The sequence below is a fragment of the Callionymus lyra genome, chromosome 1 (assembly GCF_982586985.1).
Source record: "Callionymus lyra chromosome 1, fCalLyr1.hap1.1, whole genome shotgun sequence".
In the NCBI taxonomy this organism is placed as follows: Eukaryota; Metazoa; Chordata; class Actinopteri; order Syngnathiformes; family Callionymidae; genus Callionymus; species Callionymus lyra.
This window is the reverse complement of record NC_141818.1, coordinates 36,837,884-36,853,603: the sequence shown is the minus strand read 5'-3', so window position 1 is coordinate 36,853,603 and position 15,720 is coordinate 36,837,884. Positions and strand designations below refer to the sequence as shown.

The 15,720-nt window shown below is 39.6% G+C and overlaps 1 protein-coding gene across 1 annotated transcript; it reads right to left on the bottom strand.

The window, feature by feature from the left end:
- Positions 1–1,398: 1,398 nt before the first annotated feature.
- sstr5 (somatostatin receptor 5) lies at positions 1,399–14,085 on the bottom strand. The gene is made up of 5 exons (XM_087783541.1): positions 13,379–14,085; positions 5,087–5,227; positions 3,842–4,114; positions 3,206–3,349; positions 1,399–1,693 (listed from the first exon to the last, which is right to left on the bottom strand). The coding sequence occupies exons 1-5, from the start codon at positions 13,922–13,924 to the stop codon at positions 1,556–1,558; spliced, it is 1,242 nt and encodes a 413-aa protein (XP_087639667.1). The 5' UTR covers positions 13,925–14,085; the 3' UTR covers positions 1,399–1,555.
- Between the last annotated feature and the right edge of the window lie 1,635 nt (positions 14,086–15,720).

Genomic DNA, 15,720 nt, shown 5'->3' with positions numbered 1-15,720 from the left:
CTCCGGCTGTGAGGACGATTGCAATCATTGGAGAAGCGTAATTTGACAGTAGGACAAAGATCTGATGAAGGTAGTGAGACAAGAAGAGTCATCGGAGTCAATGTCTTTAATCAAACAAACACTTTTTATGGAATCCCCTGTTAGTTTTTTGCTGCTTGAAGACAACACAAGGCCAAAGATAAGACAATATGTTTTCATTTCACTTCAGCACGAAAGGATACTTTTTAAACTGGAGAATCTTATTTTTAAAGACCGCACACTGTCCATACAAAGCATGACAAGATGATATAGTAACTAGTAAATAGTGGAATGGTGATTATCTGTTTAGTGGTCGTGACACACTTTAAATAACCTTCAGTAGCTCGACCGTAACACAACATAAGCAAGGCCGTTATCATTTTTTTTTCAGAGGATATAATGAAAAGCCACAAAAGTGAACATTCAATAAAAACGGATCAACCTTGTATTGCAATAACATCGTCACAAAACCATCACGTAATGTCATCAAAAGCTATGTTGGATTTCTTTTTTTTCTGAAATGTTTTTTGCTTGGAGAAAACATTTCTTGTGTCACTGAGGTTGTTTTATTGATGCGGTGTAATGCTGTCTTTTTATTAGTTCCTTGTCAAATAAATGAAAGCATTATTTTAGTTTTGGGTCTTTTTCCCCCCTCATAGCTTTATACGATAACAATCACGTTTAAATTAACGTTTAATTGATTCTTTCAAATATCTACTTTTAACAAACAATACATTTAAAAACGCACACAGCTAATTGAGATAAAAAAGATGTGTAAAAAATTTTTTTTAATTTAAAATAGTTATTTTGCTAATAAGATAACAATCTAAATATATATTCCCAAATGCAATATCCAGTGTCAGTATTTCTCTTAAATTCTTCTGATTATTGATTATGAATCTGTAAGGTAGAAATGACAGCTTGATCTTTTCATAATATTAGATCTTTCGGCTTTAGTTTCTTTCTACGTTTAAATCTTGTCCCACCATCTTTCCCAATGTGGGAAGATTAAAAGAATCATCATCATCGTCTAGTAAAATGTTCTTTTAAAGGTCTAAAAGTGAAACTAATGTGTTGATTTAAGTGTGTCTTGAATAGATGTTGGACTCTATTGTATCATCAGTATGTGTCTCTTTTCATTGAAGTATTTACATAAGAAAATTATCTTAAGCCCCGCCTACTAAAAAGAAACTTATATACAACACCCACTCTACCGTTGGTCAAATACCAAGGTTTGCCACACAGTTTCATCAATCTCTGAAGTCTCCACCTAAAAGGGACTCGTTGTATAAACAAATCGGGCCGTGATTACAGCTGGATGGAGGAGGAGTAAAGCCAAACGTGGATATCTGTGCTATAATATATTGAATGAACACCATGAAGTACCGGTTATTTATTTGAAAAGCTTTAAGAATATCTGTATAAACACAAATAAATAAATGACAGAGGTGGATGAAAACGGGATGTAGAAAATGCTGCCACTCAGTCTCTGGGCTGACATTGGTCTCATTCATTGGTCTCGAATGTTCTCGACGGATCATGCCGTCACTGCAGGAGAGCAGCAGACCGTGGTCAGGTTGGACTCGGACAGACTCGGGCTGGGAGCTGCTATGGACCCGGATCTTTGAAGGTCCAGAGAGGACCGGCGTGTACCAGCATTGTGAGACGTTAGCACCTGTGTGAGACGCATGTGAGTCAGAGGGCTGTCAAGAGGCATTAACAACATTCAGAGCAACCTTCGGGTGGATTAAAGTCAACTTCTTTAATATTTTAAAGGGGTTCTTATGAAGTTTTACTCCAAAAATAAACCTACAAAGTAAAGTAAATAGTGGAAAAAGGGAAACCAAACTTGATATGATTGACTGATTTTTATCTGAAGCTCGTGTCAGGGTATCAGCACCCTTTTTTAGAGATGTAAAAATTGCTTAGAAATATGAGCTACATTCACCTGACAGTGCAGAAAATTCTCTTGAGAATAAAAAAAAGCCCTATTTACTTAATAGTTAAAATCCTTCCAATGGGGTAAAAAATATTGTATTTTACATGAAACAAGACATGTTTTTCTTGCCCTATTTTTCACTCTCTTGACAGGTAAGTAAGTAAGTAAGTAATTTATATTTGTACACAATAGAAGAAGAAGATTAATGTATACACGTATGTAATGTATATATATATATATATATATATATCAGTATGTGTGGGAATGTGCATGGTTGGTCAGGCACTGACTCCTTTAGTATCAGTTTTAAAGTATATATATAAAGTATATAAACCCAAAAGAGTACCTTATTCAATTGGCTACAGCTTACTTCATATCTCAACAGTATTCTCCACACACACACACAGAAACACACACACACACGCATGGTCTTATTTGACAATATTATATGACTAAGATGGTTTCTAAAAAATATATGATTTAATTTATAATTTCTCCAAAAGTCAATATTGAATTGTTGTGATATGTTGTGTGATATTGCTCTACCTCCACTAGATCTATGGCAGTATTCAATTGTGGATCATCATCTTTGACATTGACATACGAGTCATAGCTGAAACATTATTAATTTATTTAAAATTCTACATCCAAACTCTTTAACCCGCAATATTTAATGATCTGAGATTTTACAAAAGGCTGAAAATCTAAATCTAAAGTCGTCTTAAACAATTAATAGATATAAAAAAAAATGAAAAATTAAAAAAAGGATTAGTAAACGGCGATTTTAAAGTATAGACTATAACAGAATTAATAAAGGATTACAAGGAAGACGCAACTGTATTAAAAACATTATTTTAGTTTTGCATCTTTTTTTCCCCCTCATGGCTTTAAACAATAACAATAACATTTAAATCAACGTTTGAAATATTTACGTTAGAAAATGATCTTAAGCCCCGCCCACTGAATTTTTTTTTTTTTCTGAAGTAAGAATAGTTTTTATCATAATAATAATAATAAGTGAAACACAAACTCAATCTAAGCCTTCTATACAGATGTGCATATTTTTCAAACTCCCTATCTTGACCAGAGTCTGTTTTTCCGAAATGGCCCCCCCTCTCAATTTGACTCTTTAATCCTGAAGAGGCTCGTTGGTGAAGAAATAATCCAGTGGAAGGCCTCTGACGGTTCATATCTAACTAAAGACATTTTAATCAAGCATGGAAGAAAAAAGAGGAAATGAATGATTACCCTGCTGCTCAGAGGTTCGTCACTGGTCCGATTCATGGGGGAGAGTCGTATTCCTGCGTCCCATGCATGCACTGGATTTGTCGGTGGAGCTCTGCTAGGGTTCTGGCCTTTGGCTTTGGACCTTATGGTGCTGAAACCTAGAACCTGTGAGGCAAGAGGGTTTTCAACTAACAACTGTAAACAGATTAATAGAGTTTATAAAAGTGCTTTGAGAATGTTCTCGTCTGGTGAAGGAGCCGAAAATATCCGTTGACATTTTAATGTTCGGTTGCTAATTATTATTCACAATGTTCTTGACGTTTTTTAGTTTTTGGGTTGCAATTAAACTTCGCGCCTCTACATAGCAGCAGTCATTTCACCTCCGCAGAAACAACAACAATTAAAACGTAAAAGATCCCAGTGATAACTGAGGCTGAGAGGATACATTCGACTCCAGCAGCTCTTAAAACTGACGTCTGATTTTTGTTTTTGGTGCAACATCACAGTCAAATACTCAGACAATACTAAACATATATCTTGTTTCGACAGTATCATAAAATATATCACAATATATATTGTACCATCGTCCTTGTATCATGATACGCATCATATCGCCCGATTATTGACGATACACACTCGCACTGATCAGCTCATTACCTTTCGGAAGCTCTGCTTCAAGTTGTCGGACAAGAAGCAGTACAGCAGCGGGTTGGCGCACGAGTTGGCGTAGGACAGGATGACGACAAAGAAGTAGATGCCCGCGGTGATACTGGACTCGGGTATGATGACCACCAGGTTGACGATGTTGATGGTGAAAAAGGGGAGCCAGCAGAGCACGAACACGAGCACGATCACCACCACCATCCGGTTCACTTTCCGTTCGGAACGCCGCTGCTTTGCAAAGCCCACTCGGACCCTGGACGACTTCAACTGCGGGGAAAATGACGCCAAGGTTATGAGGTGACGCTGAACTTGAAGACGCATCTGAATAAATGCTGCAGATCAGGACTGTTAAAGTCAATCACTCACAAGGCCTGTCTCTGTCGTAACATCGAAAAATATTTGGCAGGTGTATTGCTCTATTGAACTTTTTGTGTCTAGTAAGTAAGTAAGTAAGTAATTTTTATTTGTATAGCGCCTTTCCAGACCAGGGTCACAAAGCACTTAAACAATCAAAACAATATTCAATAAAATATATACTTTAAAGGGCAAGATAATACTGAGAACAACACAGGAGTTCCAGAAAATCAAGGAAAAGCCTGAACAAATAAAAACGTCTGTTTCTTGAAGGAGTCAGTCAGTACGGTTTTCCAATGTTTTTTTTCGTTCATATTGGTATCTTATGTTTGCTGTTAGTGTTTTGTTAAGTATTTTAATCTTTAATTCTGTTTCCTGCCCCGAATCCTGACACCGCTGGCCTTCTTATTTGTGGGACGAATACAAATATTTATTTTAAATTAAGTATGATTCTGCCTTTTTTTTCACACTGTGACATTTTAAATCCAATCATTCTAAATCCATCATTTTCACAATTTATTCATTATATATTTATATGTTTTTAAATCTGTAGCATTTTAAATTCAATGTTGAAAAAAAACTACCAAACCAGATGAAACATTTTATGTGCAAAATAATTCATTCATTTTGAAAAAGAATGGAGAATTCACTTATTTTTATTTAAACTTTCAATATAGACTATTATTATTCAGTAAAATAATCCAATGCTTGAAAAAGTTTTTTGATAATATTGAAATTTGAAATGTTAAATTCATATAATATTTTTATGGTACTGATATACTTTCATACATATGTTATACATTTTCTTAAACATCCTTATAGGTCACAATATTAAATGAACATTAATCTAATTTTACTTGAGTGACACGTGTTAACTTGACATACCTTGATGACAATAAGCAGGTAGCAGAGGCAAATGATGAGCAGTGGTCCGAAGAAGCCCAGTATGGCCGTGTAGAGAATAAAGATCGTTGACCACACGTCTCTGGGCTCCGGCCAGATCATGTTGCAGGAGTTAAACGATTCCTAAAGTGACAAGATGTACAAAAAGAAATAGAGTTGAACAGGCGGATTGGTTTGAATTCATCTGAGTCAAAGGTAGTCCGCACCAAATAAAAGGAATGCCACTCCATGTTTTTTTGTTGTTGAATCAGCTTAATTTAAATGTTTATAATCTTTTTATTTCATCACAAATAAAATTACTTTTCAAAGTTATGTTATAAATAAATTATGCTTTCAATGAATGATCTTCTGTCTTAACTTTCACTTGCAGCGAGAGCAGGAAGAGTAGTCACATCATTGGTTGATCCCCTACTTGTTTCATGCATTTCATTGAAAAATAATAACTTAAAAAAGTAACCTTGCTAGCATAGCATAAATTGTCACGTCCAGACTCACACCTAGAAGCAAAGCAGAAAATTGCAATCAGCGATCTATATAACATATGGGGAAAAAAGGAATCAGGCAGGACTTGAATAAGCATTGCCGGATTGAAGAGAGGAGAGGCTACCTTCAGGCCACAGGGAAGGTTCAAGTGTAGGATTGCAGGAATAGAGTCTTTAAGGGGTTTAGCATAACTTAGAGTTTAAAGATTCAACATCAGAGACAATGTATACGAGAACAAGGAAGATGGGCCAGGGTGAAGTTTAATCGAGGGAAGAATAGTGACCTTCTGGCTTGGCAAGAATTGAGTCTCTTGGCTGTCTTAACGTACTCCTAATTATTGTGGTCCATCTAGACTAGAAAGAATCCCTCAAACTGGTGCTGTCATTCTTTTAACTTAAACTTAACAGCAAGGAGTTCTCTGTTGCCAATATTCTAATTATTTTCAGCAGGGGACAGGCAATTAGAAAAGAAAGCTCAGGGATGGGGTTTTTGGTTTGTGATGGATAGCTGGGATAGAACTCCTACTACCCCAATATCTTTGGGGTCCACTTCAGGGCAGTGAGTGGAGCTGCCATACTACTGTAGTTCCCAATAAACCTTCTTTAACAGTTAGAAAACCACAGGAGGTATTGCAATTGCTTGCGGGAATAGGCCAGAAGAGAAGAGACTTTGGCAGGATCCATCTGGATGTGGCCTCTTTATGTCAAGTGAAACATGCATTTCTCTTTCTCCACGAAGAGTGAGTTCCCCAGGATTCTCTGGAGGATGCATTGGACATTGTGGGTGTGTTGATAGAGGCTATTGGAGAAGATCAAGATGTCATCCAGGTACACAATAACAGGCTGATGAGATCATAGGCAGATGGTTCTTCACTGTTTAATCATTCAGCCCATAGGAATCGATGCAGGGCCTCAACGACTTATCCTTCTTTTCCACAAAGAATAATCGGGAGATATTGAGGAGTGAATGAGACCAGCCAACAGGGAGTGCCCTCTACCATCGCCTTTCTCACAGAAGCCCAGAAGGAGCACAGATGGCCCATAGGAGGGACAGGCAGGAGGTCAATGGCGCAGTCATATGGCCTGTGGGGAATGCAGAGATGTAGTTTTGGCTTTGTTGAAGACTGAAGCCATTGTAGGCAGGTGGCACGAATAAAGAGTTGGAGGAAAGGTTCTAGCAGGGAGGAGTGGTGGAGTTGCGTTCTTCAGGTCGGTGAGGTGACATGATTTTGGCCCAGCCATGGATGGAACTTGAAGACCAGTCAATCTGAGGCATTTGGCATCAAAGCAACAGCAACCCCAGGACCATAGGCAGATCAGGCTTATCCAAAATGTGGATCTTGATGTCTCATAATGATTCCCTGACAGGAGCATGGAAGCTGTGTCAGTCTTGTGGGTGATGGTGCCCATCTTGTTGCCACTCAGGGCTCATGCAAGGAGACCTACTACTCCATCACCTCACCTCAGTGCTGCCTTTGACACCGTCTCCTCTCCTGGGTTAACTCATACCTGTCTGAAAGATTCCACTATATGGCAATGAACAACCAAAAATCCTGCACCACCCCTGCCTCACATGGAGTCCCTCAAGGCTGAGTGCTTGGCCCCATCCTCTACATCAGGGGTGTCAAACTGGTTTTCACCAGGGGCCACATCATCATAATGGCTGCCCTCAAAGGGCCAGATGTAACTTATAAATGTAACTAAATGTAAGCTAATGTATAATAAATGTAACTACTCCTTAATGTTAAATGACTTTGAATTTATTACTTGAGAGGGGGCATAACTACTGTAAAACCAACAATTGTGAGCTGCTAACAACATGTGTGATGTAGCATTTTACAATAAAATAAAAATGGCTGCACACAGCCTTGCATGTGGTGCACTAAATATATTGCTACACATAAAAATAAGTAAAAACTTACATCTCAAGACTAATAAGTTGCAACTGAAATAAGTCTGACAAGCAACTTTTGCTGTTGATGCACATGTGTCATCACACTTGTCATCTCAAGCAGAGAAAAAATAAATAAATTGCAGGAAAATCAGATTGGTGAGTCTTTATATGTCCCAACAAGAAAGAAAGTCTCAGTTCACAACCAGTTATTGATCACGATTTTAGGTTCCCCAGCTTATATATTGGCTGTCAATTCTTGTTGATGAGTAGATGCCTGACACACCAAGTGGATCCTCTCCACCATCCATTGGTCATGTTCTGAAAATAACATTATTTTTAGCTGTGGCTTTCGTGAACACATTCTGCTGTGCTTGCAGTTTGCCTTTTAATTCTTCGGCAATTTGTTGTTTTTCTTGATGGGTAAATGTGGCATACTTAGCTCCGTGTTTGGTGTCAAAATGCCGGCGTAGATTGTACTCTTTGACAACCGACACTGCCTCATAACACCAAAGACATACAGGCCTTTCTCCTTGAAGCACAAACATGTATTCGCCTTCACACCTTTCTTGAAATAGCCTTCCCTCCGCATCAACTTTTCTCTTCTTGGACATTTTGCGAGGATGTATTTGTATTTCTCAAGTCCACCTGTTGGCATTGATTTGGAGACGATGCAGCCTAGTGTTGCGTCAATCGTGGGAAACATAATAGGCATTCATTGTGGGTAAATGTAGGTTTCTTTACAAGCCAGCAGCCAGCAACTTGTGCGACACTTTTTCCTGCTGAAATCGGTCATGTGACAGGGAGCGATTGACAGGCCATGGACTGTGTGTGTGTGTGTGTGTGTGTGTGCGTGCGTGCCGGTTTTCCCAAAGCAGCGGCGCTAATGAAAACACGTAGCGTGGATGACAATCTCGGGTGGGCTGATGTTGTTGATTCGAGAGCCCGACCCTGCAGCGCACCGCCACAGCGCTGCTGCGCCATGGATTGCGTGCCTGCGCTTGTGAAAACCTGACCGAGTCAGAGTCAGAGAAGGGAAAGCAAGCAGCGCGAATAAAATAAGGGAAACCATTTTGTCTTTTGTGGGATTGGTTTGTCGGACAATTTTTTTTTTTTTTAATTTTTTTTTTTATGCTCATTGGTCAAGGTAAGGCAGGCGGGCCACATAAAATCACATGGCGGGCCACATTTGGCCCGCGGGCCTTGAGTTTGACACATATGCTCTACATGCTCCCACTTGGTCCCATTATCCACCGCCATGGACTTCACTTCCACTGCTATCCTGAATACACCCAACTCCATATCACCAGCAAAACCATCATCCCAGACATTCTCTCTACCTTCACCAACTGCCTCACCGACATAAATTATGGATGAACCACAACTTCAAACTCAACAGCGCTAAAACAGAAATCATAATCTTTGGCACCAAACTCCAACTTCCCTGCATCCCAGAACTTTTCTCTCTCCTTTGACTGTCATTTTGCCACTACCTCCCCCCTGATCAGGAACCTATTCACATTGATACAAGAGATGCCTCATTAATATCAATATCAATCAGAGCCGCTACAGTAAGAGCTTACCCTTATTTTCATCTTCGAAAAAGTAAAGTTGTAATATCCTCATAAAATGGTCGCATCTGACAATCAACCAACGGAACAAACAGACATGAATCAGGCAAATGATACCCAGCTAGAAGAAAGTGAACAACGTCGGTCTCGTCGTACAAAGAATCCAACAGATGAGTGAATATCAGGAGGAACCACAACAACAACAACCAGGACGACCCAGGAAGAAGCTGAGCTCAGAGGAGATTGTTCTGGTGAGTCCTGACACTCATGGTTTTTCCGGGCCTTCTGTGACTAATGAAAGTTCATATTTTTGGTGCAACATCATCACATGGATGTGCGAATTATAGACTCAAACATCTGGCGAAAGAAAACATAGGTCAGTTTTCTCTTGGTTCACAATACATTTTGAATAACTATTATGTTGACGATGGTGTCGAAAGCATGAAAGATGTAAACAAACCTATTCTGCTTGCGCGAGAAGCACAACAACTTTGTGCATTGGGTGGTCTAAGACTGCACAAGTTTGTTTCCAACTGCAAGTCTGGGCTTGAGAGCACTCAAGCCCAGACTTGAGAGACTTTGACCTTACCTTTAATAAGTGATGAGTCATAAGCGGACGAGTCAGCTTGGGAACAATGGAAAGATTTTCTTGACAGACAAATGTCTCGGGGGCTCTTTGTTTTGTTCCAGCTGATTTTGGACTCATTTTTTCTCTTTTCTGATGCTAGCTCATATGGTTATGGCCAATGTTCATATTTACGACAGATTAATAATACTGGCGGTGTCCACTGTGCTCTGATTATGGCAAAATCCAGAGTTGCTCTAGTCAAAGTTGTAACATTTCCCAGACTCGAACTGAAGGCTGCAGTTGTTTCTGTTACAACGAGCAATATTGTGAAGGAAGAACTTCAGGTCTTCAGGATGTTGATGAATTCTTTTGGACCGACTCCAAAGTAGTTTTGGGGTACATGAACAACAAGGCACGATGTTTTCATACATTTGTATCTAATAGAATACAAAAGACACGTCTCACAACCACCCCTTGGCAGTGTAGATATATTCCCACAGAACAAAACCCTGCTGACCTTGCCTCCAGGGAGTCAACGACCAGCGAACTTGTGGCATCAGACTGGTTCACTGGACCCCCCGTTTTTGTGGGAAAGGGATTCACCCCCAGAAACTGGCTCTATGACGCCAGCATTACAAATCGGAGACCCTGAAGTGAGGAAGGTCCAGCTACCCAATGTTGTTTGCGCAGAGCAAACAAATTTGCTGGAGGAAATGTCAAAGTTCTCCTCTTGGTACAAGGTCACTCAAGCAATAGCTTGTCTCATCCACAGCACAAAAGGTGACAAATGCACACAGCACTGTACAGGTGAGCATGCCTTGCAAAGCGCCTGCTCATTAGATGCCTACAAGGACAATAATGTTCACAAGAAAAATAAACTCTAAAGGTTTGATGCCTTTCTTGATAAGAATGGAGCTCTCAAGGTGGGAGGAAGACTTAAAAATGCATGTCTCCCAGCATACCAGTCTCCTAAGCATCAAATAAAGTGCATGACAATGAATAGGATAAGATCTAATGGATATTGGATCCAGACACTCAACAGCGTTATCACAGCATTCATTCATAGATGTGTCACATCTTCCCATCTGAACGTCTAAACCCTTCACCACCATTCACAAATTGTGGAATGGACTGCATTGGTCCATTTCATACAAAACAAGGACGTCCGATAAACGAGAGATATGGACTCTTATTCACCTGCTTATATTCTCGTGCCTTCCATATGGAGATGCTCGTCGACATGTCAACAGATGCCTTTATCAATGCCCTTCGATACTTAGTTGCGAGAGGAGCTGTACGCCAGGTAAGATGTGACCAGGGCAGCAATTTCATTGGAGCCAATCATGAACGCTCTGAAGCTTTAACTTGTCAATGAGAGACTTCCTTCCCAGCTGAAAGACAATGTGATTTAATGATGAATGCTCCCCACGCTAGTCATGCAGGAGGAGTGCGGGAGCGACAAATTTCGAACGTTATAAAACGTTCTCCATGCCACACTCTCACTTTCTTCAGATTGGATGATAGTTCATTACGGACGACGGCTATTGTTAACAGTCGCCCTCAGACAATCAAAAGCATCAGCGATCCATCAATTGTTCGATAATGATAATAACCAGCTGCAGCCTTACCTCAACTGGGCAAATTCATCAGAGAGGACCTCTATGCTCGCAAGAGGTGGAGTCGTGTACGGTTTCTTTCTGACCAGTTTGGAATAGATGGAGGAAGGAGTATTTGAACAACATTTCCACACGTCAACGTTGGCACAGACCAAGACGTTGGCACAAGACCTCTGAATGATTGGAGATTGGCCAACGTTGTCAAGACGGTGATGGACTTATTAGAACGCGTGTAGTATTTAGTGTGATTTGGGTTGTCGCTAAAGTTGCTAAGCTGCTAATCTGGTTTTGCTGATTTTTTATGATACATTGTGGCAACTTGTTCATTTTTGGTTTCTTTTCAGCTCTTACGGTGATTACACCTGAGATCTATTTATCAGTGGCGAGCCGTGCATTTCACACATAGACGTTTGAATGAATCCACCTCTCAATTACAACTTTAAGGTTCTTTAAACACCACAGGGATCTGAGAGTGAACTGTTATAGGTCAATAAGATGTTTAACATCAAATGAACATCAGTGCATTATATCAAAATATCACTCCCACTAGTCTGTGTGGTTTCCATGGCCACGACACACACGCTCTGCGCGCTTCAGCGACAAACACACACACACACTGAAGCGACACACACAAACACACACACGAGCACCACTATTGATCTCATAAAGCGCAACATTTTAAAGAAAAAAATGCATTTATTCACGTAGTTCATGGAGGAAATAAATAAATCATTTTTATTTTAATGATTATTATTATCATTATTAATAAAGGTGGAGTCCATTGTGAAGTAATAATGTCTATTCACTCCTCCTCCAGCTGTAATCACGCCCCGCTTTGTTTATCCCACGTGTTATCTTAGGGTCAGGGTGACCCGAAGGCGAGTAAAGAAAGGTGTCAAAAGTATCCCTTGTGTTGTCTCTGGGTTAAGGTGAACGACCTTTACCACTGCATATGTATTTCTGGACCTTGAACTCTGAGATAATACATGCAACAACAAGTACCTCTGAAGTGGAGACTTTGGGGATTGATGCCATGCGGTATATGTTACACACTCACACACAGACACACACACACACATACATATTACCATATATATTACCATATATATATATATATATGGTAATACAAAGTGGAATGAAGACAATACATCTGATACATTATTATAACAAATATATACAGTATATTTTGATTTGATTTGTCTTTTTGTTGTTGTTGTTTTCATGATATTCCACTGTTATTGTTATTTTTTAGCAATAACAATATTATTTCTCATTAAAAACTTTTTTTTGGCTTTCCAATTTTTTAATTTTTGTTGTTAATAATATTTTTCATTCATTTTCCTTTTCTACCGCTGACCCCCCTATTGAGGGTTCAGGGGGCTTCAGGGGGGTCCGGCGCCTATCCCAGGGGGGGACACCCTGGACAGGACGCATGTCTATCGCAGGACAGACAAAGAAACTAAAAACCATTCATACCTACGGACAATTTCCCCAAGTTCTCAATCCATCTCTGTATGTTTTTTGGACTGTGGGAGGAACCCGGAGTGCCTGGAGTAAACCCACGCAAAACGGGGAGAACAAACCTTCAAAAAAACAATTCTAATATTAATTAAAAAAAAATGTTCTTCAATTAGAATACTGTTTTATTTGTGGCATTAAACATATTAAATCCAAATGTTCTGTTTTCTTTTCCATTCCAATATTAACAAATATTTTTTTTTAATGAAAAGTGTTTCTTGTTTTATGCAGATGTAGAAAGTTTGGTGTGTAAGTGCAAAAAGTAAACAGCGAATTGAAGAGTAAAAAAAATCCACCTCTGTCTGTTTTTTGGACTGTGGGAGGAACCCGGAGTGCCTGGAGTAAACCCACGCAAAATGGGGAGAACAAACCTTCAGCATTAAAAAACAATTCTAATATTAATTGATTTTATTTTTATTTTTTTCAATTAGAATACTGTTTTATTTGTGGCATTAAACATATTAAATCCAATGTTCGGTTTTCTTTTCCATTCCAATATTAACAAATATATATATTTTAATGTGTTTTGTGGGAAAAGTGTTTCTTGTTTTTTTGCAGATGAAGAAAGTTTCATATGTAAGTGCAAAAAGTAAACAGTGAATTGAAGAGTAAAAAAAAAAGTAGATACCTGGATGTCAGAGAAGATGAAGACGGGCAGGACCACCACGAAAGACAGCGCCCACAGCATCACGCTGACCATGCGCGCCACCCGCGGGTTCCTCCACTGGGTGCTGCGGATCGGGTGGACCACCGCCAGGTAGCGGTCGATGGACATCACCGTCAGGCAGAAGATGGACGTGAACTGGTTCATGGAGTCCGCGGTCATGACCAGGCGACACAGGAACGAGCCGAAGGGCCAGTAGGAGAGCACGTTCTGCGTGGTGAGGAAGGGGAGCCCCAGGATGTAGAGCTCGTCCGCCACCGCCAAGTTGAGGATGTAGATGTTGGTGACGCACTTCATCTTGGCGTAGCGGACCACCATGTAGATGGCCAGGGTGTTCCCCACCAGACCCAGGGCGAAGACCACCAGGTAGATGACGGCGGTTAAGGGGGTGCTGCTGCCGTGGAAGGGGAGGCTGCGCGTGGACTGGTTGAGGGACCCGTTGGAGAGAAGGTCCGCGGAGGAATAGTTGAAGTCCAGGGGTGAAGGCATCCCAAAGTTCTCATCGCCCATTCTCGCAAAAAAGATGGGGAAAAAAAGAAAACTTTCTCGGTGATTTATACTTTTTTTTTTTTTATTTAAAAAGAAAAAGATTGAACGCCTTTTTTTTTAATAGAAGACTCAAGGCTGATTTATTCCAACAACTTCTAAATCTGAGCGATGGAGAAGATGAAGAATAAACGTAATTGTTGAACGATCCTCAGAAGTCTTTCTGACAAATGTGTCTCTGTCCCTGGTGCTGGACCGAGAGAGGAGGAGGGGAGGAAGGGGTGAGGGAGGGGGTGAGGGAAAGGATGGGGAGCGTGCGTGTGCTCGTGCGACGCGGTATGAATCATGTCTCCTGTGAAAAGATGTGAAAGGACACCTAGTTAGGCATCTGACAATAATTTGGATTATCGTCTCCTGCAGGTGTTTATTCAAGACGTGTGCTTTAAATGGATCTATTCTGTCACTAAAGCGTGTTATGTTGGAATCTAAAGATGGGGGTTCAGCTTTAACACACAATACAACTTATTCCATAAGACATTTTTTGTCTCTGGACAAAAGAGATGGAAATATTGAATAGAATTTTGTGTGATAAAAGTGAAGTAAATCATGCTGAACGTTCCTTTATTTCATATTTATTTCTAAATTGTCCGTCATTAAGAACTAAGCACCTGTTTTTCTTTTTAAAATGATTGTTTTAATTTTTGAGGCCAATTTTAATTCACAGTTCAAGTATTATTTCTCCATTTTTTATTTGATTTTCTTGTGTTTAGATGACAGTGTTTCTACATATATTTGGACTGCTTCTCATCAACAATGAGATCATTTTTCTTTCACCTTTTTTTTAACAGTTTGACACACAAATCAATGGGATTTGGGTGTATTTTCAACCTTAACATTCTCTGATGAGCAGCATCATTCTTTGTTTTTGGGTCATCCTCTGAGATTTTTTTCTTTAACCATAGCGTGTATTGTCCACGTTTGCCTCGCAGCCGTCTGTCGCCCTGCTTCTCTCGCCTCATTTTATTCTTAGACGAGAGCCATTTATGCCATTAATGTCATCAAATGATGTCATTATCCTGGATTTTTGCAGCTTATTTACTTTTCATGTGTTGATTTACTAACAACCTACATAAAAAAAGATCCATATTTTGTTAATGATGTCGTTCCTCAAAGAAAGTTGTTGAATTTTAGTTGGAAATTGATCGATTACAGTTGAAAGTTGATGGAATGTAGTTGTAAATTGTTCGATTTCAGATGAAAATTGTTGGATTGTAGAAGAAAAATGTTCGATTACAGTTAAAAATTGTTGGATTGTAGTAGAAAATTGTTCAATTACAGTTGAAAGTTGTTGGATTGTAGTTAGAAATTGTTCAATTAGAATTGAAATTTGTTGGATTGTAACCCAAAAAAGCAAAGTGTCAATCATGTTATGTACTGTATAGTATAATCTCAATCATTGATGTATAGTATAGTATAGTGTAGTGTCAATCACTGCTGTATAGTATAGTATAATGTTAATTATTAATGTATAGTATAGTATAGTGTAGAGTCATTCACTGTGTTATGTCCTGTGTGTCTTTCTTGGTGTTTCCTGTTTTTATTTTGAAACCCGCTCCCTTCTGTGTCTGTGACCTTCCTTCCCGGTCCCTCCCCCTGCTGATTGTTATTGTCTCCACCTGTCTTGTGTTCTCCCGTTCTGCAGCTGCCAGTGATTGCTGGCAGCCTTCATATTCTGCTCACTCTCCCTCAGTCTTTGTCGGTTCGTCACACTTGCTGTCCCGTGTTTGTTTAGTCCGTGTTTCACGTTTTAGACTTCCTAT